The 24964-nt window shown below is 52.0% G+C and overlaps 7 protein-coding genes across 7 annotated transcripts; 3 read left to right on the forward strand and 4 right to left on the reverse strand.

Annotated features, from left to right (window-relative positions):
* Positions 1–1027: 1027 nt before the first annotated feature.
* On the forward strand, positions 1028–6650 carry NEUTE1DRAFT_122164 (uncharacterized protein; the record flags this gene model as incomplete). Its single annotated transcript, XM_009852597.1, has 10 exons — positions 1028–1072; positions 1185–1345; positions 1413–1875; positions 1945–3915; positions 3980–4260; positions 4690–4734; positions 4787–4896; positions 5181–5513; positions 5776–5919; positions 6026–6650. The coding sequence occupies 10 exons, from the start codon at positions 1028–1030 to the stop codon at positions 6550–6552; spliced, it is 4080 nt and encodes a 1359-aa protein (XP_009850899.1).
* A 17-nt stretch (positions 6651–6667) lies between these two features.
* NEUTE1DRAFT_129663 (uncharacterized protein) lies at positions 6668–8138 on the reverse strand (the record flags this gene model as incomplete). Its single annotated transcript, XM_009852598.1, has 5 exons — positions 6668–7088; positions 7173–7678; positions 7854–7886; positions 7951–8021; positions 8097–8138. The coding sequence occupies 5 exons, from the start codon at positions 8136–8138 to the stop codon at positions 6934–6936; spliced, it is 807 nt and encodes a 268-aa protein (XP_009850900.1).
* A 223-nt stretch (positions 8139–8361) lies between these two features.
* NEUTE1DRAFT_81733 (uncharacterized protein) lies at positions 8362–9731 on the reverse strand (the record flags this gene model as incomplete). Its single annotated transcript, XM_009852599.1, has 2 exons — positions 8362–9152; positions 9363–9731. The coding sequence occupies 2 exons, from the start codon at positions 9618–9620 to the stop codon at positions 8778–8780; spliced, it is 633 nt and encodes a 210-aa protein (XP_009850901.1).
* A 457-nt stretch (positions 9732–10188) lies between these two features.
* Positions 10189–12331, forward strand: NEUTE1DRAFT_116947 (uncharacterized protein; the record flags this gene model as incomplete). Its single annotated transcript, XM_009852600.1, has 5 exons — positions 10189–10289; positions 10826–10989; positions 11056–11069; positions 11150–11854; positions 11920–12331. The coding sequence occupies 4 exons, from the start codon at positions 10902–10904 to the stop codon at positions 11926–11928; spliced, it is 816 nt and encodes a 271-aa protein (XP_009850902.1).
* Positions 12332–12846: 515 nt separating this feature from the next.
* Positions 12847–15858, reverse strand: NEUTE1DRAFT_63061 (uncharacterized protein; the record flags this gene model as incomplete). The annotated part of the gene is made up of 8 exons (XM_009852601.1): positions 12847–13027; positions 13145–13398; positions 13512–13668; positions 13723–14015; positions 14077–14212; positions 14268–14479; positions 14532–15677; positions 15808–15858. The coding sequence occupies 8 exons, from the start codon at positions 15856–15858 to the stop codon at positions 12943–12945; spliced, it is 2334 nt and encodes a 777-aa protein (XP_009850903.1).
* A 1955-nt stretch (positions 15859–17813) lies between these two features.
* On the forward strand, positions 17814–20549 carry NEUTE1DRAFT_42265 (uncharacterized protein; the record flags this gene model as incomplete). The annotated part of the gene is made up of 10 exons (XM_009851997.1): positions 17814–18173; positions 18237–18365; positions 18441–18614; positions 18668–18931; positions 19023–19508; positions 19646–19742; positions 19769–19847; positions 19974–20046; positions 20231–20345; positions 20401–20549. 10 exons carry the CDS (start codon positions 17814–17816, stop codon positions 20547–20549), a joined length of 1926 nt encoding a protein of 641 aa, XP_009850299.1.
* Positions 20550–21147: 598 nt separating this feature from the next.
* Positions 21148–24539, reverse strand: NEUTE1DRAFT_129667 (uncharacterized protein; the record flags this gene model as incomplete). Its single annotated transcript, XM_009852602.1, has 1 exon — positions 21148–24539. One exon carries the CDS (start codon positions 24516–24518, stop codon positions 21222–21224), a length of 3297 nt encoding a protein of 1098 aa, XP_009850904.1.
* Between the last annotated feature and the right edge of the window lie 425 nt (positions 24540–24964).

A 24964-nucleotide genomic window follows, 5' to 3' on the forward strand; every position in this document is an offset into this window, starting at 1 on the left:
GAACCCTGGCGGCTTGGGAGCGGCTGGCTGGTCGGGGGACAGAAGACGCAACTGCTGTCAGGCAAGAAGAGGGAAAGGACCAAAAATTACGCATGGAGAGGAGAGGAGTGTTCCCGTAACGTCGCAAGGGGCGGTGGTTTTATAGGATAGCAGCTACCGAGAAGCTATCACCTTTTGACTTGGACGAATGGAAGAGTCAAGTTTGGGGACTTCTACTTTGGGCGTAGTTGGTGGACGGGTACCTCCCGCTCTACACAGCACGTCCAGTCGCAACGTTCTGGTCACACGACGGGACGGGTTATCGCAGGTACCTTCCTACCTTGCCTACTGTAGTGGTACCTATCAGATTTGGTGGGCTCAACTCGCATCCCACGCGGGTCGGGAGCTCCTCTGGGCCCAACGATCAACGCCCATCATTGCGTGCCCTGGGGCTAGGTAGAGGTAGTAGGTACTTTCCATTTTGAGCCACCCTCCCCCCGCCTCCACCGGCTCTGCGGCCGCCTCCGCCAGGTGGGTCCCGTTGCTACCACACCTCACTACATACATACTGTTAGTTGAAGCCCTACGATAGCGTGTATTCAGGAGATGGACACTTGAGAGTTGAGACAAAAACACTGCCAATTCTAGCCCACCACATCCAGGCCAGGCTCCATAGTCGTTTTTCATCACCAAAAAACTGGAACAACCACGCACAAACTTCGGTCTTGTAAAACCTCTTTTTCGATGTGGTCAAGTCATTGCAAAAACAGAAAGGAACAACACTACAAGCGCGGTCTCTTCAACAGCAAGAGTCCATCTCCCGTCTCTGTTCTTGCACATACCTCTACCTATATCAGAGTGATAACAAATTGACGGTTCTGGAACCAAACGACCCACCGATACGATCCACTATTCTAGTAACCTTCTCTTCCTTGGCATCATTCCTCACCAACACGCGCCTTCACCTTTCCTCGCCAAGTTGGACGACCGTCGGGCATATTTCTGCACTCGCACTCCTCCTCACGAACCTGGTAGAGTTCACTAAATAATGGAGCCACTACCCTTACCCACCAGTTTGGCTGAGGTGGAACAGGTAAGAGGAATCGTGATAAGAGGATGGCGGATTAATGAACCAGGACGCCCGTAGAGACCACGAGGCTAACGCGACTCACTTCTGCTGACAGTTGATAATAGCTCTCTATCAGCCAAACCCCCCTGAGACCGTCTCACGCATCCAGGAGATTCTCCAGAGGTTGCAAAAGTCCCCCGAGGGTTGGCAACTTGCCCAGAGCTTGATTGGAAACCCAAATGACAACATCAAATTTTATGCGGCCTTGACGATTATTGTAAAACTCAACAAAGACAGGTAGATACCTTTGCCATGCCATTCCTCTTCCCTGTTAGGCCTTAGCAGACTGACAAACTCTCTAAAGTGCCAACCTCAACGACGATGAGGCAAAGGAGCTGCTGCAAAACATCCTTGGCTGGACAATAGCATCGTGCGCCCAGGGTGTTGCTCCCTTTGTGATCAAAAAGTTGTGCGTTGCTCTCGCCACATTCTTCATCCACTTTTCTCAGCTATGGCCCAACTGCCTTCGGCACTTCCTTCACAGTCTCGATATCGGACGGGCTACCCCTATCGAGGCATTGGACGACGCTCTAGAGACTCCTATCATTGCCAACAATCTTGAAATTTCGAAACTCAAGGTCGCCGTCTGGTTCGCAACCTCCCTTGTTGAAGAAGTCGGGAAGACGGATATGAATTCGATCAAGTACATCCATGTACACGAGCGTCTCGTTCGTAATGCCTTCGACTTGGCCTCATTGCTAGCACGCGGATTCCTCCCATCAGATGACGCCTACCAGACTCAGGGGGAGTCGCTTGTCTGTTTTCAGGTGAGTGGAAGAAACAGGTTTATCCCAGGGTTGCCGATATGGACGAACTGGTCGCTGACGATCATGTAGGCCTGGATTCTCTATGCTCAGCGACTGTCCTCAAATACCGATGTTCTAGTGACACATCTACGGGAACTTGTTGGCCCGGCTCTCAACTGCTTCGCCATCGACGATTTATTCCAGCCGGCCGCCGAACTCTTCAGTGACGTACTGAGCAATTATTCGGGATTCTTCACAGAGGCACATTATGCGTCATTGGCCTCTTTATTCGACAGCGAATGGGCGGCAGAACACTACAACAGGGTCATTCACGGCGACCATCAGCTTGATGGCATTTCATTTGGTCTTCTCATGCTTGCGTATGGTGATGCCAAGGTGTCGGATCTCATGTGTAGCACAGACGAGCGGTCCCAGAGGTTTCTGGCCAGGCTGGCCGGTCTTCTCGCTGCTGATGGCTATCTGGTGGGCGAGGATTCGATATTTGTCCCTGCCCTGGAGTTCTGGGCCACGTTTGTCGAAACCATGATCGACAATATTTACTCGGAAGACGAAGCAAAAGTAAACGTCTGGCGCTCGCATGCTGAACAACACCTCAAGAGCGTCGTGTCGAACTGCTGGAGGAAGGCACAATGGCCCCCTGCAGAGACTTTCGCCGAATGGGATTCCAATGAGCGTGTCGGCTTTACGGATGCGAGAAAAGACATAGCGGATATGCTACAATCTATATTCACTCTCGAGAATCTCACTCTGGTCTCGTTTTTCTCTGGTCTTTTCCTCCAGGCCCTCTCTGTTCAGTCATGGGCCGAAGTTGAGGCATCGGCATTCTGTCTCGGATCCCTGTCCGACTGTATCACGGAAGACCCCCAATATGACGTGGAGTTAAGCAAGGTCTTTGCTTCACCTTTTTTTGATCTTCTCGGCCAGGCTCAAGGTCCGGTCCCGCTACGCCTGCGCCAGACAGGTCTTTTGCTCATTGAGCGGTACTGCGAGTATTTTGAGCGCCATTCCGAGTATCTTCCTCATGCGCTCAACCTGCTATTCGCGGCCGTTGGCGACCCTGTTCTTGGTGGGCCTTCTGCGAAATCCATCTCGACTCTCTGCTCGTCGTGTCGCTGCATTCTCACGAGCGAAGCACCGGCCTTCATCATGCACTACCAAACAATTCGTAGCAGACAGGTTCTCGACTCCCTTGCAGAGGAACGTATCATCCTTGCCATTGCTTCTATCATCCAGGCCATTCCGGATTCCAACCAGAAGCTGGCTGTCTTTGAGAACCTCTACTCGATCATCAAGGCAGATTGCGAGCGTGCTGTCCAGCTCAAACAGCAGCCCAGCATATTGAACCTGTCTGACCCCAACTTCTTGCGCGGTGTTGAGCAACCAGGCGATGTTCCTTCTGCCGATGAAGTCTCTCAGCAACTCGCCGTCCGTGCTCTCCGATCGCTGCAAAGTATGGCTAAGGGTATGCAGGATGTCAAGGAGCATGTGGTTGACATTGACGCCGATCCATTCTTCGCCAGCCAGGACCCGAAACTCTCTGCTATCCAGTCCGATATCCTCAACGTCTTGGTCGAGATGCAGAAGAATTTCAACACCAGCGGAGAGATCGTTGAAATAATATGCATCATCTTTCGAGCAGGGTTTTCAGAGACCGAGCCGGGCCCGTTTGTGTTCCCTCCTGAAGTCGTGACAAATTTCCTCAGTCAACAAAGATTCGAAACGCCTAGGCTGGGCACTTTGTTGAGCACAGCATGCTCGTTTGTCGGAAGTCTGTACAGGGGACCAAAGAATATGGTTCCATCTTTACTGGCTCAGCTACTGCCTTGGGTAATCAACATGCTCAGTAGTCTTCCGGAACCAGAAAGCGACACAGAAGTAGCCCAGAACGGCATTTGCTTCGTGGACAAGATTATGACAAGATACCCGGAGGTGGTGTTCCAGATTCAGCCGTCACAGATGCTCGAGTTCTTTTTCATGTTCTCGCTCAAGGTCCTAAACGGGAAGGAACCTCTGCCGAAGACAGCGTCGGCGGAATTTTGGGTATGTCTCTTCGGGCTCCTTGAATGATTAACCAAAATGTTTGCTGACTAACATGTTAAATCAGAGTAACTTCATTACCCTCAAGTCTGATTCACCCGATCTTCAGGGAACCATCAACGCCGCCATGGAGCACCTCGGGCCGCTTATATCGCAGACTCTCATCCAAAATATCGGGGGCAACGCTGCAAGAAGCGAGCTAGACAAGCTAAGTGACCCTCTCAAGAAGCTTGTGACGAGCCAAGTGCGTTCAAGGCAGTGGCTCGAACAGGCGCTCTTCGACCCCAGTTTCCCCGGTCAGCAGGTAGGCAACGACGAGAAGTCAACCTTTTTGAGGAAGATTATTGGGTAAGTCTGTCAGTTACTTGGTTCTTCCGTATACAAACTGCTGACCTACAATTTATACAGACTGAGAGGGGCGAGGGCCACCAACCAGGTAGTTAGAGAGTTCTGGCTGGCTTGCAGGGGTTCAAACTTTTCATATGCTTCCTAGGCTTGTGCAATGGTACTTACGAGCCTAAAACTGGATAGAGATTATGAAGGAACTTTTGTAACCTTTTCTCTGTAATAAGTCGAATTTGCTCTTTCCTGTGCAGGTTATCTTGACAACGGCTCTTGAAAGCATCATTTGGACATGGTAGGCAACGTTGTAAGCCAAATTGGGACCTAGTTACTGTTTTAGTCGACAACAACAGATGGTGTAAATGATTCTTTCGGAATGCTACTCAATTTACCATCAGGCACACACTTGCCAATGACGTGCTTCTTGTGTATAAGGGTTATGAAGCGAGCGAGGAAGGGCTCGACAAAGAGCTCTATTGTGTCTATACGTGGTCCTAGCGTCACCTCCATCTATAACCCTGCCAAGCCCCAGGTGCATCAAGGGTGGGCGGTCATACTTCCATACACAACCCTCACTCTTCAACCACAGTTCGTCCTATCTCCAGTCGAGCTTCACCCAGACTGAATTCACTACGTCCCAGTGTAAGTTCAAACACCCAGTCACTAAAAGTCTATGTGCTTACCACAAAGGAAGCTGTCCCTTTTAAAGACAGTTCTTACGTTTTTGTCTGTGACACAAAAACTAACACGCACGGCACGGCACGACACTGTGATTAGTCTTTGGAGGTAAACCCTCTCCCGCAACATGAAGTCCCTCACCAGGCCCTACGGCCTTATGTGCCGGCATCGCCTTACTTCTCTCACCACTAGAGCATCAAATCTCCAACAACGACCTTATTCTTCTAATTCCTCGTCTGAGACAACAGCAACACCAACCGCAACACCGACCAAAAAGGCACAAAGACAAGTAATCTTCTCCGGTATCCAGCCCACAGGCATACCGCACTTGGGCAACTACCTCGGCGCCCTTCAGCAATGGAAGCGCATGCAGGACGGCGCGGATCCTGAGACGACGGATCTCATTTTCTCCGTGGTTGACCTGCACGCCATCACCGTGCCGCAGCAGCGCGGCAACCTCAAGAAATGGAAGAGAGAAATGCTTGCGGCGCTGCTGGCCATCGGCTTGGACCCCAAGAGGTGCACCATCTTTTACCAGAGCATGGTGCCAGGGCATTCGGAGTTGCAGTGGATTTTGAGTTGTACAGCTAGCACGGGGTATTTGTCTAGGATGACGCAGTGGAAGGTGAGTTTCTTTGAGATTATTGTTCGATGAGAGAGAAAAGAGAGAGAAAGAGAACGAGCGGGGGAAAGGTTTGAACACGAGACCAGCGACTGATGGTATGTGTGTGGAAACTACTTTACTACAGAGCAAACTACAATTAGCAGACGACGCCCACGTGCTAGATGACAAGGCCAAATCCTCTCTCAAGCACGGCTTGTTCTCTTACCCCATCCTTCAAGCGGCGGATATCCTCGTTCACAGGGCGACCCATGTCCCCGTCGGCGAAGATCAGAGGCAGCATCTGGAGTTTGCTAGGGAATGCGTGACCAACTTCAACCACGCCTATAAGGGCAAGGTGTTGGTAGCTCCCGAGACGATTTTGTGTAAGTACATCGTCATGTCTTCTCAACCCGTGGCCCTTCCGCTTAAGATACCTCGAGTCTCGAGTAACTGCTTCATCAACTAACCACCTCCACATATTATACACAGCTCCAACAAAACGCGTAATGTCTCTCCAACTTCCCACCAAAAAAATGTCCAAATCCGACCCCGACCCTTCCTCCCGCATCCTCCTTACCGACACCCCCTCCGAGATCCACGCCAAGATCCTCAAAGCGCGGACCGACTCGCTCACGCCTTCCCTGGGCATCACCTTCGACCCGATCCAACGCCCCGGCGTCTCCAACCTGCTTCAGCTGCTCAGCCATTTTGATACGCAAAACCGTTCCGCGCAGGAGATCGCGGCCCAGATTAATGCTGAAGTTGTGGGCATTCATGGTGGGCTAGGAGGAGAAGGGGAGGAGAATCCGTTGAGGAAGTTAAAGGAGAGGGTGAGCGAGGTGGTGCAGAGAGAGCTGAATCCGATTAGGGAGAAATATTTGAAGCTGTTGCAGGAGGATGGGGGGAAGGAGGGAGGTCATTTGGATGAGGTTATTCGGGAGGGGGCGAGGAAGGCTAATGAGAGTGCGGAGAGGACGATGAGTAGGGTCAGGAGGGCTGTGGAGTTGGGTGCTTGAGGACATGCAGAGTGGGAGGTTTTTGTAAGATAGATACTGGGTGATCTGGTTCGGACACATTTTCGGTAGATAAAAGCTATATGGGATGTCTGTATCTGTGGTCTGTATTGCTTAGAATCTGGCCGTCGTTCCCATGGTGCTTCCTCGCATCGATCTCCTCCAGTGGCAATTTCCGTCTAGTCTTTCTCGTGCACAGCACAGTCGAGCCATGATCGTCTCCTGATCTGTACTATACATTTCTTATGCTACAGTATCTATACACAAAGGACGGGCCATATGCTGAAGACAAAAGGGACAAACCTGACCAGAGAGAGACAGACAACAAGAACAACCACCCAGGCTTAAAGGGCTTGAGACGGGACCAGCAGTTGGTGTATCCGCTTAGCGTCCACCCGAAATCCGGAGTCTCTCCTTGGCAAGGAAGTCCTCGAAGTTGCCGACACCCTTCATGTCGCTGACATGGCTGAGGTGTTCCCACCTGGTCTCCAGAAGTTTCTCCACCTCGCTCTTGCTCTCGTCCATGGCCTTGCTGACACCTGTTTGATTTGGAGACGCTGGTTAGCATACAGGCAACCGAAAAACAGTCTTCCGAAGCAAATATGGGACGGTAATCCACGTACCAAGCTTGCTGAACTCCCAAACGTTGGCCTTCATACCGATACCATAGTAGGCATGCTTCTGCAAGAAGGCCAACCACAGCTGCACCGTCTCCGGGTGGCCGTCCTTAATCTGGATCAGTCTTCTGAGTGTGACACGCTCAAAGTTTTCCTGCGACTTCTTGAAAATGAAATGCGACTTGGGCACGGTCCAGCGTTCGATCATACGCGGCAGGGGAACGGGGCCGAAGGCAGGCAGGCCGAGGTAGTAGGCGGCGCGAAGGGCGAAGTCGCAGAAGAACTCGAGGTTGCGGATCGAATAGGACCGGAGCTGGAGGTCGCACGAGGGAACGCCATACTCGGCTTCGCGACGAAGCGGCTGGAGGTAGAGGGCCTCGAGGGAGCGGGGCATACGGGACATGATCACCTCCTGCTCCTCGGGTTCCGCGGCGGCGGCAGCGGCGGCCTTGGCTTTCTTCTGGTCCTTGGGGGCCTCGGTGGTCGTCGTGATCCGGGCGATCGGTGTGGTGCTAGCAGCATATACCGGTCAGTCATTCTGCACCGCCTGGGCTGGTTCGCTTATGTGACGATAGATGGAGGGAGGGAGTGCGTGCACATCGGCGGGGTCTTCGACGAGTGGGTGGGCGGGTTTCGGAGGCACGGCGACGTTATCGAGGAGGATTATTTGCGGCAATGGTTACTAACCTCGCCTTGGAGGCGGCATCGGGACCTGTGGTCCTACTCAACTCTTAGTTCCTGCCCGCGCATACCCAAGGATCTCAGCAGCACTCTGGTCACTTACACGGAAGCATTGCGCCGGAGCTGGGGCAACGGCTGGAAGACGCTCTGGGCGGACCGGAGGGTCGCAAGAGGCTGCCGTCCCCAAGCAGATTAGACAACTATCCCACAAGCGCACACATCTTACAAACGCATGAGGAGAATTCTTACCGCCCGTCCCTGGAGGGACCGTACTACTGGCCTTATTATCATCTTCGCTCTGGGTGGTCTGGGAGATTAAACGTCTCCAAGTTGCCGTCGCGCGCTGCGCGGATCAACCGAGTTTTTAGCGCAGGTTCCATACTGGGGGTCAATTCGGGGTTCTTATCGATAAGGAGCTAGTGACGCCCATTTCTTGAGCTACCAAAACATCACCATCACAGAGAGCGAACAGAAGCAAAATAACAAGTCACTAGTAGCATAGGAGACATCAAGTGGTTATCAAACATTGGATTGTCCGATGTTCGGCTTCTCAAGGCACCGGTCTGTGACGTCGCGGCTATCTAACGGAGATTGCTCCATCATTCCTATCAAAAATAAAAAAAAGTCCTGGCAATCTCGCAACAAATGGCAGAGATGCCTTCTCTGATCGCCACGCGGACGAGGGATACTGTTGTGCAGTCGAACTAAAGCTCAAGACTGAAATAACACTATTAATCCCACACAATATTGCCCTGCATGATGCCAATCCTCTGTCGTGTCGACCAAGGTCAACCGACGAGGAGCCGGAAGCGGCGTTTTGGTATCGGTGTCGCATCGTTGCTTGCTGCAACAATCGCGTGCATATGATGTTGGTTGTGGTACGGTCGAAGGTGTCCCGCAAGGTAATTTGACCATAGGGTGTTGTTCGGATCACTTGCGCTTTCTCCTTCCGTTGACGAGCTTCTTGTAGAAGTTCTTTCCTCCGCTCTGCTTCTTCTCCTGGATGCCGTGGTACTTGTTCTTGTACTTGTCAACAACCTCAGCACCAAGAACCTCCTCGACAATGGTCCGCTTCCTCTCCTTGCGGGTCAGTCGGCTGTCACGACCGTCAGTAGCACCAGCAATGATAGTGCCAACTTGAGAGAACTCGGGCACAAAGTCCTTGCGAGTGTCCTTCTTGAAGTATTGTTTTCCCATGGCGACGACCTCACGCATTCTCAAAATTTGCAAGTCTCTCTTCAGCTCAGGGGTCAGATTCGTACGGGGCATGTTAAACCAATCGGCGCCAGCGTCATTCTTAGGTCCCTGTTTCTCTAGTCAGCATACTGATCTGCAAAGTCTTAGAGCAGGAACGGAAGAGAAAGGATGTCCAGTCAGAGTAACTATGAACATAAAGGTAATCATTATGGTGCAGACAGCAACCCCATGACGGGGCGCCGACCTGCGTCATGAAAAAATGGGATAGATTTTCATCATGGAAGGGATGTGATGCGTGCTGAGGACCGCTGAACGTACCTTGCTCTTATCCTTGGATTGGGGCACCCGAACCGACAACTTCTTGGACTTGTTCTCCAAGGTTGGCTTCACCACCTCAGCAGGAGCGGCCGAGGGAGCCGCAACCACTACGGGGATTTGCGCTGCGGGTGCAACAGCGGCGTCTTGCTGGGGAGCCGCGACAGCATTTGAGCTGTCCGAGTTCGCAAGGCGAGACTCGGCTTCAGCAAGGAGTTTGTCGATCTCAGCATCGGACAAGCCGAGTACAGAAGCCGCCATCTTGCTGGTCGGCCAAATGCACAGTTTCGGGAAATGAAGACTGTGGAAAAGCTGCTCAAGATTTGCAAGCAATTGGCGAGAGGGGAAGAGAAGGGAAGAAAAGTCGAAGCTTTCACAGCAAATTGGGGACAAGAAAAAGATAAATTTTTGAGTGGAGCCGGCGGGGAAATGTCCAGGCGTCCGTTCCCGCCCATCTCAGCCAAGACTTGGCATTGCTTGTGCTGAGCTCCACGGTCACGTGAAGCTCTTGTACGACTGGAGCCAGGCCTCCAATGAGTTGGCAGTCCACAGCCCCGGGCCGTGCGTCATACATACCTCTGGGCGCGGAAAAATGAGGCTGGAGAGTGCCAGTTGTCAACGGTTGGGCTCGGGGCAGGGGCGGCCGCGACGTCGAGCAGAGCTTGTCACTGCAGGTAGCGCGCCACAGCTGCCAGTCGTTGTCTTTCGGCGTCTTTCTGCTGCAGACTGCAGTGAATGTTGCGGCAGTCATTTGGACGGGAGTTGTTGAAAGTCTTCAAAAGGTTCACTGATGCCCAACCTTTTGGTTTCTCCTTGTACTGAGTCTGACCGCTTTCACTCACAAATCATCATCTTACCGTCTTTCTTGTTTCCATTGTCCGTCTCTTCACATCCTCCAGCATCTGTTTGAGTAAAGCCATTGCTTCACAGGTACGTGCTTATCTGCTAGTCTGTCCATCTCATCCTCATCCGCCAGTTCCCGCGAATAGCATTTCCCAGCCTTTGGCTTCACGCCAAAAGACGGACCTACACCCCCAATCTCACCAATCATTTCACCTTCCTCACCAACTGGAGCTCTTGCCCGTGTGGCTCGTCCCGAAGTCAACGAGAGGCGAGCCCGGAGCAGCGAGTCGTCCATTGACATTGAACTCCACCCACTTGCTCCCCTCTCCCCAAACAGGGAGTCCCGCCAATCAATCGCTCTGCCCAATCAAGCAGGATTTCTGAGTGAGAGTCGGTTTTGCGATCATCATTCGTCGGCTCCGTCCTAAGTAAACAAAGACCCCAAGGGGCTTGTCGACATCATAGATAGTTCTTTCTAAGCCCAACGCGCAGAAGCTAGATCTTCCTGGCTGGGAAACACAGAGAGCTCTTCGGCAAAGCGCGACCATTATACGCGACGCCAGCAGGACATTCAAGCTGAAGTTTTGTTGCTACAGACAGAGGTATATTGACATTGACCCAAGTCATCCAGTACAGGCCACCGATTTGCGACCAACTAGTCCCCGTTTCCCCGCTGCTCGCCAAACGTTGATATTCGCCATGGATCCCCAAAATCCGTCTTCGGCTGGGCATAACCAGCAACAACGCCAGCAGCCTGTCTACGACACGAGCCAAGGCGGCCATTATGGTAAGTAATCGCCGTCTCAGCGCTTTCCGTCAGGGAACAGTTTACTCACCATCATATGCTGTATAGGTGCCAGTGCTGCGGTTAGTACTCACCCTTTGCAAGCGGGCTTCTCAGTCCTATCACATCATAGTTGGCAGTCTAACGCCTTTCATGTCGCTAGCTCTCTCAACAAGGCTTTGCTCCCTCAGACCTTTACACGGGAACATGGGCCAATGTTCATCAGGGCCTCCAGGGCAATTACAAGGAAATCCTGACAGCTTACTGGCAACAAACCATCAACCATCTCGAGAATGATACCCACGACTACAAGTTGCATCAGCTGCCCCTGGCACGAATCAAGAAAGTCATGAAGGCGGACCCGGAAGTCAAGATGATCTCTGCCGAAGCACCTATCCTCTTCGCCAAGGGATGCGATATCTTCATCACCGAGTTAACGATGCGCGCGTGGATTCATGCAGAGGAGAACAAGCGCCGCACTCTACAGCGTAGCGACATCGCCTCGGCCTTATCCAAGTCCGACATGTTCGACTTTCTCATCGACATTGTACCCAGAGAAGAAGCTTCCACACACGCCAAGCGCGCGACTGGTCAGTCAGCTGCTGCTGCCGCGCAGGCTGCCCAAAACGCGGCCCAGCAAGCTCAAGGCATGCCGGGGGTTGCTGCGCCTAACCATGGCGGACAGCACCCCATGGCCGCTCCTGACTACACGCTAGGTGGCCATGCGATTGCGCCTGAGGCCGACTACCGCCAGCAGAACATGTACTCTGGTCAGGTACAACCCGGAGCCCCAGCGCCGTATGGACAACCTCAACCTCCCATGTATGACGTTGATGGCATGTACTACTCAACAATGCCTCCTCAGCAGGTACATATATCTATGCGCTTCTCTACTCATCACGCTCGCCAGGTAACATGCTGACTTGACCACAGAACGCCTAGGGCGCGCATTCTGGAGGAGATAAGATTGGAGAGTCTTCTACATCCCACCTGTCACGAACTTAAAGGCGGCAGCAGGAGTAATGAACTTACGGCATCAAGCCACACTGACATGGCTTCCACCTTGGTCGCTTCTTTATTTACATGGTTCTTCATCTTCATTTGATAAGATTCAAAGACTGCCGATCTAACAATATACAAAGGCGTGGCGTAAATACGGGTTATTTCGTTTGTTTCAGGTCCGTACCATGGACGGAGGAAAGGTGCTTGGAAGGCTGGTCGGTTGGTTATGTCACAAGGATGTCTATCATGTTTTGCTCTTTTAGTTCATGGATCTGCGTTACATCCACTGCATTCTGCATAACCAATATGGTGATGGACTAATAGTGAAGTTGAGTTTCTGCCATCACGTTTCAGAAAGGTGAAGACAAACGAACGCGTGGACGTTATCCTACAGACTCGCTACTTCAATTTCGCGTTGCTTTGACCTGTAGTCAAGTCACTTCGGCTCTCTTCTTCGTCCATTCACTGAACCACTTTTCGTCTCTCTTCGTCCCTTCTCCATTTCCACTACTGTGTAAGGACCCAGCTTCTAAGCGGCAGGACCTTCACTGGGAGCAAATAAGCCTCATCTCCCAACAACTCCAGTATCGTATGCGGTAGGTATATCGAGAGCCAGAAAACACGTGATGTTCTCATAGGTATACAACTGGCCTCGACTATACCTCCAGGCTTGGGCAACTATACATTTATTTTTCTCTCTTTGTTTCCTCCCCCCCTTCGCTCCTCACGTCAGATCACATTACAAGAATGAGCGTGATCTCGTTAACTCGTACTATTGCGTGAGGAGACTATTGAGAGCACATAATTGCAATGGCTACCAAATGAGGGGGGGTTTGGGAGCAGTTAAACGTAGTTGAACCGGTTGGCAACGAAAACATCATCCTAGATATGGGGTATATTGAGTTACTGATTCAAGTTTTCAAACAACAATACTATTAGTTCTCGACCGAGACATCAACGCAAACCGAAGCGCGATCCGAAGTTAGCGAGCGGCGCAGCGGCTCGGCTCGTAGTGGTACTCTCGACTCCCAAAGTGAGCCTACAATAATGGGGAAAGAGGAGCATACGGTTAGTACATTGTTATTGAATGATCTCTCGGGTGACAGACGGGCATAGTGGAGGTGACGGGGGAGATGCTGCGCATCGGCAAACTCACTTTTCCAATAATATCGGCCCGTTCATGGCATCCACACGACCGTACTTCTTGTTCCTCGTAGAAATGTCGAAGAACTCGTCGTGATTGTCCGATTGCATGAGCGCGATTGTCTGCTGAAGTTCGTCTAGGTTCTGCTCAAGCATAGGGGCATTTTCGAGGTTAGCGACGAAGGCAGAGAGGTGCTGCACGTCCATGGCCATGGCAGCAACAGCGTTGGCGTTGATTTTCTTGACGTCTGGGGATAGCGGTAGAGCCTGTTTAGATGAGCGACATTGTGTTAGCACGGTTTCAGGAGGAGTGAGGACTGCAAAAACTTTCATGAGGGAAAGGGGTCAAAGTTCGGAAGGGAAATGAGGTGGTAGCTTACCAGAATCTTGTTGGCAGCGTGGCTAAGGGCGTCAAAGTAGATGAGCTCCTTGATTTCTCGAGGCAGACCAAGAAGGGTGGAACCCATTATGTTTTCTAGATACCTCGTCAAGGTCTGCATGTAATTACTAGGTTCAGTGGGCTTAGACGGAGTCATCCTGTTGCGATGGTCAGTAGGCAGAAAGTCGCGCGGAGCGGTAGGTCGAACGTACCAGTTGTAGTCGGAGGTGTCGACAAGGTCGTCGATCTTGGAGTTGACAAGCTCGAAGATGCGTTTCTCGGCCGTCTTCTTGTTGCTCCTAAACTCTTCGGTTGATTTGAGAGAGACAGGCCCGCCTGCGGACGTGGATGATCGTGCGCGAATTAGTTCCTGCTCCAATTGGTGGCAAGCTTCTTCGAAGTGTTCGAGGTTGATCAAGATTTGAACGATCTGACCCAAATATTGGGAGTTTAGGCGTTCTACGAGGGTCCGGCAGACCTTCTCGGTCAACAGCTCGTCCAGTGACTGCCTATGGCGTTAGATATCGACACCGTAAGAATGAAATACGAAGGAGTAAAATGCCTACCTTTCTGAGTGTTTCGTCAACAATATTGGGATGTTGGAAATGATCATTAGAGAAGAAGTAGAACTGATTCAGGAAATTCCTAATGTCAATGCAGCAGAGAGGATACATCTGTGAAAAGGGAAGGACACAAGGGAACCTGATCTCGTGTTAGTACAGAAGCTCACTTGCAAAGCAGGTGATAGGTGACATACGTGAGCTCTTCTGGAGCTTTCTCCTCGGTATACCAACTGACTTTGAGGACCTTTTCGTATTCCTCGGCGTTGTTGATTTGCATGGGCATGTAATCGTCGGTTGAGACAATCTCTTGAAAGTCATCGCTGAATCTGCGCTTGAGCAGCTCGGCATACTTGTAGAAGAGGGTTAACTGGAAGTTGTTCAACGTGGAAACAGAGTAATTCCAGCTCTGCAAAACAAGTTAGCGCCCCGAAGACTTTGACAGGCACGAGACTACTCACCTCCATTGTCTGGATGAACAGCGCAATATCCCCCTTGATTTTCAGAAGCAGTTCAGCATTGTCCACGTCTGTGAGCGATCTTGAGATGAGGCGGATGGCAGTCTGGCACATGGAATCCCACAACTCGTCAACTTCGACTGTGGATCGCAGTTGCGGAGCACGCTGTATCGTTGCTTTTTCAATCACGGCGAACCCGGTGATTTGCTCCAGAAGATCACGAAGTGAGTTTTCTTCCTCGTCGGATGACAAATTCACAGAACTCGGCATGAGGAGTTCCTTTTGTTGACGCCGAGTGGCCGCATACTCGGCACGGAATTTGTCGATTTGACCCAGCGCCTCGTGAATATGAAGTGCTTCATGTAGTGGTGTAAAGTCGACCTGGACTTCTTCGTTATCGAGGACATCAAACTCATCGCTCTCGTCGAAAACCAGTTCAATCGCAGAGTTCAGTTTGAAGTGACCCAGGTATGGGTTTTGTTCGGCACGTTCTCGCTGACGGTCCAGCCGCTGCCTTGTGCCAAAGAAAGCAACCTCGCCAAGAAACTGTGAGGTCTCACGAATGCGATACAGCCAAGTGTTCAAATCGGTCATGACAGCCTCCGAAATGGTTTTCCGCGAAGCGGGAATAGACTTCTGTATCAAATCGGCCAGCCGGTACTGGGTGGCATACTTGTTCTGAATGATGGGTACTAGGTATTCGTTCTGCAGGTCCTCCAGCGATTTAAGGGCGCCATAGTACTTCTTCTTGCGAATCAGGTCATGGGCGTTGTTGACAGCATGCATGATCTTGAGCGATTCCCTGAGCGCATCGGAGACGTCGGTGATGTTCTGGCGGACGCGGCGTGTATCGACCAATGCCTGTTTCTGCTCCGCCAACTTTTCGGTACTTGCTTGGATCGACTGGTTTAAATCGAGAATTTCGGCAGTCAGGGCCACTGTCTCCTCGCGTATCGTTTGTAGTTGGCTGACGGAACCAAGAAACTCTTCGTGTTGCGTCAAGCCGATCCGTTCGATGTCGCCCTCCCGCTCCTCTGCATACTGGGAAAGGCTCTGGACGAGCGTTGCTGTTCGGCCGCTTGCTGTCGCATCTTTGAGGACAGGAATGAGCTGATCGATAAAGTCGGAATCGGACGGTGTAAGAATAATCTAAGTCCATGTCAGTTACTGGGTCAACTCCGACATAGACGTTGAACGGGGGCCACGCCAGCCATGGATGGTGTTGCGCAATGATGTATGCTCGCAATGTATGTTGCGCCAACGATGACGGCGCTCGTACCTGGTCGACAGCGGAGTCGTAGTCGTCCCACGTTTGCACTTTTCTGGGCATCTTGACCGGGAACCCAAATGCGCCAGTCGAGTCTTACATGGGTTTCCGAAACTGACGATGTTCACACGAATTGTCGTGGAAACTTGGGAAGAAAGGGTCCTGGGCTTATTCGTAGCCTAGCCGTCGAGGTACCTTTCCACTTCCCGCTACGCCGCACTCCAGGGACGAGGAATGGGGGGAGCTCCACGGTGCAGCCCACTGTTGGTAGTGGTGGTCCAAGCGTTGAGATTCAACGCCGATGCCATTTACCCCTGGCAGGCATCTCGACGGGAAGCAGCGCTGTGTGTCAGTTCCTGCACTTCATCTCCTAGGTGTCCTAATGTACAATTCGCGGGGCGAGCAGAAGTTCTTGCTATGATTGTTATTCCGTAGTATCTTTCAGCGTCAAGAGGAAATCTAGAGTTGTAACATGACAGATTCAGAAGGGAGGGACTTCTGGATGTTATTCTAGAGTACACTACTAGTAGTGGTGTCCATACCCCTGATGAACCATGGGCGAGTGAGCCAGGCAGCTGATGACAGCTGGCCATGTTCCTCTGCCACCTCTTTTAACGACATCTGACTTCACGGTTGTCCAAGAGGTCGATTGCCAACTAGTTGAGCGTTTACGTCGTGAATATGGTTTAATATGAGCAGCCTCGACGTTCATTACAATCTCAAGACAGTACTGGCAAGAGTTCGCTCTCTTGTTCATGCCGTGGAGCTGTGCTTCTGCGATGGGTGGGTGATGCGGACCGACTCCACGCGATTTGGATTGACTATGATGGCCGCAATCGCTTCCACAGATGAATAGTGTACGCTTGTCGTTGTGGCTGACACTCGTCGATTCCCAGCTTGTCTTCTCTTTTTCTGAGCTTTGATAATAGGTGATATGGAAACCACGTCTGTATGTGCATGACGACATGACCGAGATAACTGCCTTCAACCCGTTACAGGAACATACTACTGTATGTTTGCGGCTTTACACTTTCCCATCTAAATTCGTTGGTGGAGTTGACACGCTCTAGGCGAGCAGGCACGTGGTGACAGACTCAACACTACCTTCCTGATGCTGATATTTCTTTCCTATTCTTCCAGGTCGACTTCCTCCAGTACCGGTACCGCAGGTTTCCGGTGATATGGTGGTTTTGGCTTCGGTCATGACGGACTCACGCCATGTAAATCGAGGAAGTCACCCATGCAGGGTGGCTCATGCTGCGCGGTCACGAACAAGGACGCCATCCCTTCACCCTTCAGCGATGGAAACCACATTGTCGAGATGCTTAATTTGGCCACTGGACTTCTACTCTTTGTCGGCAATATAATTCAGAAACACCTCTACGGACTGGGGATGTCGTGGGGCAGCAAGCCAACCTACAAGACCAGGTAACTTCCCGAGGAGAAATGCCTTTGAGATTACCAAATCTCATTCATAAACAAACCCTCATCATTAGCTTTTGTGCCATCCTTTGCGGTTCGGTACAAAATGTCAAATTGGCGCCATTGAACGTGTGTCGGTACCGACGGGATGAAAGAGTGAAGGTGACCAACGGTCGGTGCAGTCGGTGCAGACCCCTCCCGCCTTCCTTCTTCTGCCACTACTTCTTCCCCCCAGCAAAACTCCTCAAAATTTCTCCCTCCTTCGCACCTTCCGCTCCTGCAGTCCATCATCATCGTCAATCTCGATCACTTCCCTTCCTTGGGTGCAGACTTTTTTTTTGGAGAGTCTTCTGTCTTTCCCCTCGAGGCGGGTTTTGGATTGCCTTTCCCTTTTTACCAGCGTCTATCCTCACTCCCACTCTCGCTCTCTCGTTTTCCTGGAAAGTTTTCTTCTTTTGAGGCCTTGAAACTCGACAGGTGAGGTCCCATCTGTCGTTCATTCTTTCGCTGCGGTCCTCTTGTGGCGAAACAACACCAGCGCGTCGACAGTCTTGAAAACTACGAAGACGCCATAACTCCCATTCCTGCATCACACCATGGCGCAGGCGCGAGACATGGGATTCAACCCCTCCTCACCTCACTCGTCGAGCGGCTGTGCCGACTCGTACAAGCATGACGGAACTCCGGATACCCGATTGACTTCGTTCTCACCGGATGACAACTCGGCGGGATCCAACAAGCTTCTCAACCGGACTCTGACCCTCAGCACCGCCACCTCCCAGGATGCACATTCTCACCGTTTCCATTCGCACACCTCATCCGACGGCTACTCTGTAGCCCCAGCCAGCGGCTCCGACAAGGACCCCTTTGTTTCCACCTCGTCCATCTCCAAGCAGGACCAGAAACTGTCACCTACGGCCTCCTCATTCCTTCCTGTCTCTGTTTCTGGTCCCCTGGTTGCCCACGGATCTGTCAACGGGCCCCAGAATGGAATGCAAGGCTTACTGAACACCGTACAGCCGTCCTATGCCCAACAGGACAGCCCCAAGGCCGCAGACAAGCTCAGTACTGACCTCAATATCTCCCGTTACCTTGTCTTTTATTCGTCTCAGCCGATTAGGATCGCTGGCGTTGATGAGTATCTCCGGGTATGTGTCTTTGCCTCTTTTCCTCACACTCACATTGCCATTACAAGAAGTTATGTAACTGACATACCTTCACAGAAGCTGGAGAGACTTGGTTCGCCTGTGCAGGGCAAACACCATGCCGTCCAAGAGGGAGTCAGAGTCTTGCTTCGTCTGACAGACATCCGTGATGCTCGCAAAGTTCACGACAATGTTCAGCTAGGCAATCCGGATTGGCGTGCAACCTACATTGCGCCTGTTGACTTTTTCCACGTAGGTCTCCTATGCAAGCGCATGTCAAGTTCATGACTAACTTGTTCAAACAGTTTGCATCTCCGGGTGCTTCGGTCGACCCAGTCTCTGAAGGGCAGCTCCTGGTTCTCGCCTTTCCGGGTTCGGGTTACGCTTTTCCCTATGCTCAGTCTCAGGTGGAGGCAATCGTCTACAACTTTCTTCAGGATGAGGGGGAGTTGTTCGCTTTCCAGCGTCTGACCGATTCAACCCAAGGTCTCTTCAAGGCCATTGTGGAGTTCTCTGATGTCGACGTGGCCGTTGCCGTTGTTTCCAAGTTTAACGGTTTCACTGTCAATGTGAGCTACTACAGCCATTTCTCGGTTGATTTACGTGATACGCTGACACTCAATGCTACAGGGTATTCAGTTACTGCTGACTTTGTGCCAGCCGGACACACCAGCTCTGGGTCTCGCATCAGCGGATGCCTATAACAATCCTCCCCGACCCCAGGTGCAAGATATCACCAACATCTTCCGGAACATGAGTGTTGCCAGAACCCCCCAGTCAACCCGTCCTTTGGTTGGCGGTGGACGCGTCACTCAATCGCCTGCCAGCATTTCCGTTCCCCAGCAGCAGATTGCTATGTATCCGGTGGTTTACCAAACTCCCATCAATAGTGGTAACCGCTATGTACTCGATCAGACCCCTACTCGTGACCATAGCGTTGCACCTCTGACTCCTCTGACGCCAATCAGTGGTGGGCTCTCTGTGATGAGTTCCTCCATCTACACGCCGCCCGCGACGCCAATGGCCATGAGTTCCTCCATCTACACGCCGCCCGCGACGCCAATGGCCATGCAGAATGACTATACCAGTCCTCGGAGCATGCAGCAATTTGGACGACCGGATGGCCGTCGTCAGAACGCCATGCGGGTTTCCAGATCGCCGTATCACAACGCGGCCGGACATCATAACCATGTTGATGTTAACCGTATCCGGGAGGGTATCGACGTCAGGACTACGGTAAGTAATTCCAAGACTCGATGAAGCAAATGGAACTAACCTCACAGATCATGCTTCGTAACATTCCCAACAAGGTCGATCAGGCTATGCTCAAACGAATCATTGACGAGTCAAGCTGGGGCAAGTACGATTTTATGTACTTGCGTATCGACTTTGCCAATGACTGCAAGTGGGTTATTGCCCACCCCTTCTCATGCGAACATTTGCTGATTTGTTAGCGTCGGATATGCGTTCATCAATTTTGTCGATGTAAGTTTCCTCCATTGCCAAACCCAAACTTAGTGCATCGATAGCTGACAACCCCAAAGCCCTTGGATATCGTCGACGTAAGTGCCATACTCTGCATTGTCGGATCAGAGCTAATACATTATGCAGTTTGTCAATACCCGGGGCAATCAGCGCTGGAACTGCTTCAAGAGTGATAAGGTTGCGGAGATATCATATGCCAGTAAGTTTAGCTGCACATGTTCCAAGAAACCCATGCTGATCTTGCGAAGCCATCCAGGGAAAGGATTGCCTTGTTCAGAAGTTCCGCAACAGCTCAGTCATGCTCGAGGCGCCTCACTATCGACCCAAGGTGAGAAAAAAAACTCCTACTCTGTTGGCTATTGAATTGTCACTAACCTTCGTAGCTGTATTTCACCTCCAACGGACCCAGACCTGATTTAGCTGGACAAGAAGAGCCATTCCCTGAACCGGATAATCAGTCGAAGATGAAGCGCAGCTGTGAGAATGCTGAGCATGTCGGTAGGTTGGGAGTTGTGACTTATAGATGAACGAATGTCACTCACACATGTATCAGGTCTGTTTACTCCGAACGCGGGTCAACACTTCCGCGATGAGCAGCGTCGTCGTCGCTCACAGTACGATCGTGGCACCAGACTTGCGGCTCTGGAGGAGTACGACTACGACACTCAGACCCAACCGCAGGCCATCTATCCCGCTCAGTGACTGATTGCTGTGAGCTAAAGTTGCTGTAAGCGTGCAAGCAGCACTGAGCTTTGATTTCATCAGACAACACACAAAGACATGGCTCGAGACCATCTTTCCGCGCGATACATACATACGATATTTGACTTTCTGCAATATCCGACAGTTTATGAGAAGGTGTGAAGATTTTGGCTTGGAATGGCCGTTTTGAGATCGGTGGTCAGCTTTTTGACAGGTTTGTCAGATTTCGCAAAGCCACATGGAGAAAACCAGAAAAAGAGTAGCATCATTTTGTGCACCATGGGTTCTTGTTGGTTTGAGGGAAACGGTAAAAAGGCGGGTTCGAACGGTATATCGGCGGAACCAGATTGGACTATGCCAAAGGGGTCATTGAAGGCCACGGCGGTCTAGGAAAGATGGTTAGCCCATGCCCGGATTGCCTGTTTTGAAAGATTGTGATGGAGAGTTGGTCCCAAGGGGCGATCAGTAATGTGTATTTTAGACCACAGTATACGGGTTAGGAGCGTAATGGACGGTTGATCCCCTTGGGAGAAATTGGAGTTCACATTGTGTTCATTTGGTATCAGCACCCACTTCAGGTCACCAACAACTTGTTGTTCGTCTTTGCTCAAACGTATATTTTGCTATGGACTTGCTGGCATGCATGATCTCGCTAAACCCGACCACCAGGCATTATGTTATTATGAACTTGGAAGTTTCTGGTACAGCGGGCAATGGCTTCACGGTCTCTGAGCCAAGGTGAGTACGTGAAGGCCTGGCTCGGGGCCGTAGTGTTTGCTGCTGGTGATACTCAATGGAATCCACCGGCATCAGATTAATATTGTCTTCCTCAATCCTCTCGCTACTTTCCTCGGCGGAGTTAGAACGAACAGGCACGTTCGTAACTCCGTTGCGGTTAGGCTCGGTGCTTTCTTGATATATTTCTAATGTTCTCTCTTGCGTCAACCCGCCAGACTCAAATTCAGACGACGAAGACCGAGACGACTCCTCCTGATCTGGGACGCATTCGGACTCGGGTCCAAACGACGACTGCGTATACAACTGTGAATCATCATCGGCATCCTCTGCAGCCAGAACCTCGTCTATAGTCGTTGAGGTCTGCCGGAGTGGCGATGTGTGAACAAGTGGAGTCCCTTCCCTGCTATCATACTCGGAGGTGGGAGTGAGCGGGAGAGCTTTGTCGTTGTTGCGTGGGTAAGCATATGAGTGTTGCTGTGTCTGTAACATGTGTTGATGTTGGCGTTGCCCGAGGTTGTGATTATCATTCGGATGAAGCTGCTGCTGATTGCGTTGTTGTGCTGCCGCGATATCAACACCCGTGCTTGTTCCCACGGAATCTGCATCCTCGCCCGAGCCTGAACGTGCTTCTGCTGTTGCTACTGCCGTCACTTGCTGTTGTACCCCAGACGTTGACACTGTCGTGGAGAAAGGAAACGGACTACTCATTCCCATACTCATGCTCATGTTGCTGATCCATCCCGAACCAGGTTTCATCGATCGTCGCTGGACGGCCTGAATGGGGGAATCAAACCAACCTCCCCCTCCCCCTCCTCCGCCTCTTGAACCAGGCCTGCCTCCTGTTCCTCTATTACTGTTCAGCGCAATACCCCCGCCGCCATTAACGCCACCACCACCACCACCACCACCAGTCCTATTGAAGATAACCAATATCAAACAACTCAACAACAACACGCTCTGCAAAATCGCCATCCTCTTCTGAAACACCACCTCATCCGCCAACACGTTCAACCGTCCACTGAGCGCCACCACTTCGCGCTCCGTCTGCTCCCGCTGCGTCTCCAAAGCAATTACTGTGCTCTGCCAGATCTGGTCGTACTGCTGCCGCACGTTGCGCAATTCTGTTAATACCGTCTTGTTGAGCGTGTCCAGAAAGGTGTCGACGCGCGTGAGCTGGCGCCGCTCGAGTTTGGAGAGCACGTCTTGCAGGAAACGCGACTGTTGCTCGATGTATTGGAGGGAGAGCGAGGTGTTGGATTCTAGGTGCGTGAGGCGTTTGTGAACTGTTTTGAAGAAGGATTCTTGAATGGTAGGTAAAGGGGGGGCGGAGGAGGTCGGTGAGCCACCGTGACCGGCGCCCGAGGCGGGTTTTCGGGGTTGATTGTTTTTGTTGTTTTGGCTGCTGTTGTTAAGGGGGCTGCCGCCGGTACCGGCGTTGGCGCTGGCGTTGTTGCCGTAGTCTTTGCTGTCGCTACGGCTTGTGGTGCCGGCTGTGCTGTTGCTGCTGCCAGAGGGCTTCGCGGCGGGAGAGACTGAAGGGGCGGTCTCATTGCTGGCGGTATTAGAACGAGACAGGGGGGCCTTGTTGCTGGGAGAGCCCGTTATGGTGCCGCTTACTTGAGGCGGTACAGGAGTGTGAGAGGCAGCAGAGCTGGCGGGTTGGGCCTTGGCTATTTCCTGAGGTTTGGATGCTGTTGAAGAAGCCTTGGGCACTAAAGTCTCATGCACAGCGCTTCCAGTTGAGGCCTGCTCCTTGGCCGTATCGGAGTTTCTACCCTGTTTGTTGTCTGCTTCGGGCGAGGTGGCAGTGGATTGACCAGTCGTTCGCGAACGCAAGTCGCAAATTTCAAAAGAAAAGTCACGATAGAATACGGGTTCCCAAGGCGTGAAGCCCAGCTCCACGGCCTGGACAGGCTCGGTCTCCTGATGTGCCTCTTCTTCTAGTTCGGTGACAGTACTGGGCGCCGGCTCACTCGCAACACTCGGTTGTCCAACTTGAGGACTCGGCTGCTCAGGTTCAGGAGTCTGCGGCAACTGCTCCTGCACTGGGGGAGCTTCGATTGTCTCCTGCTCATCATCGTGCCTATCATCCGGCTCCTTCCATGTATCCAGCATCCTGGTTCCATGGACTCTGAGTAGCGATACAGGGCAGTAATACTCATTTCCGTAATGGCTGAGGAACTCGATCCGGATATACTTGGTGTAAATCTGAGGATGTTCCACCGAGAAGGCCTGAATATCCCTTGAGTTCCTCGCCTCGAACGTTCCCAGCTCAACCCACTTGTCCAGCTTGACGGGGTAGCGGTCGCTCACGCTGACCTTGAACTGGCGGATCATGCTCGAGAAGAACTCAAAGTTGGCCAGGACCACCGTGTCAACGAGAATATCGTCACTCAGCTGGACAATGACAAACTTGCTCTTGGCATGACATTCGAGGAGCATGTACGAGTCTTTGTTTTCGACGAGAATGGCTTTGGCGTTCTTGGCCCCAGGGCTTGTCTTCTTGACAATAGCACCGGCGTCGAAGGAGGAGTACGAAAAGCGCTCCTTGCATGTCTTTCCGGCATCCTTGCTACGATAATATTGCGTTTTGCCGTCCTCGTGGACGACTTGGTCGTCCGTTCTGGCTTTGTCGCTGCCGTAATCGGTCGAGGGGTCACCCGAGGGTGAAGAGGTCAGTTCCGAGACTTTTTCCGAGAGGGCGTCGAAGTTTAGGGGGTTTTCGCCGTCGTCTCCTGGCCGGTGGCTGTCGGTATCGCTGTTGGGGCCGTTCTGGTCATGCTCGCCGCCGGTTCTCTGCTGTGCCGGCTGCTTCTGCCCGCCCTTGGTGTTGGCGGGGTCGCCAGACTTGCGCAGCATCATCTCCTTCCATTCTTCAAACGACATGAAAGTGCTAGCCGCCAAGTCCTCATCCTCCTGTTCCTCCTTTGTCTGCTCCTGTGTATGTTCCGCCGAAGGCTTGGGCTGGTCTGGATGTTGCTGCTGAGTCTCCTTCGCTTGCGCCGGCGCTGCGGTTTCGTTACTGGGGACCTCAGAAGAGGTGGTGTCGGCGGCGATTGCGCTCGTAACGGCAGTTGGGGTCGTCCACGCAGTACGAAGACATTGTTGCGGTAGGGTATGGGTGATGTAGTTGACGGTTCTCGATTCACATACCGATGCTGGTTCTGGGAGTGCCGCTGCAACTGCGTGGAGACCTAGCAAGCCCAGGAAAAGAGTTGGTGGGGTGCGCATGGTTTGTACCCGTTGCTGTCTCAAGTTACAATGGCACACGATGACAGTGTTGCTGTACTCTATCCATGGCGATCTCGAACCTCCCCTTTTGGTGTGTTTAATCGTCCAAGGGAGTTCGTTGTAGGCGTGAGGTGAATGTCCAAGTGTGTTGTACGCTGGTCGCGGTCGGCGTCGCAGTTGTGGTTGCCACAAGACGAACAATGCAGTGTCAGTGCCTTATCGGGACCCAGTTCGTTGTCGCCGTAGACTCGCAGAGGAGCGCGATGATGATGATGGACACCGCTTGATGGAGGAAAGGGCTTTGTTGTCATCAAAAAGCGCCACCTTCGACTGGAAGTGGAAAACCAGCCACTTCACCAGGTTATCAGTAGCGCCCTCGCTTCGTGCCGCTTGGGTCAAAAGGGAACGGAAGCCGTCCAAACTTTGTGTTTTGTGTCAAACGGTCA

Source organism: Neurospora tetrasperma (assembly GCF_000213175.1).
Source record: "Neurospora tetrasperma FGSC 2508 unplaced genomic scaffold NEUTE1scaffold_3, whole genome shotgun sequence".
NCBI lineage: Eukaryota > Fungi > Ascomycota > Sordariomycetes > Sordariales > Sordariaceae > Neurospora > Neurospora tetrasperma.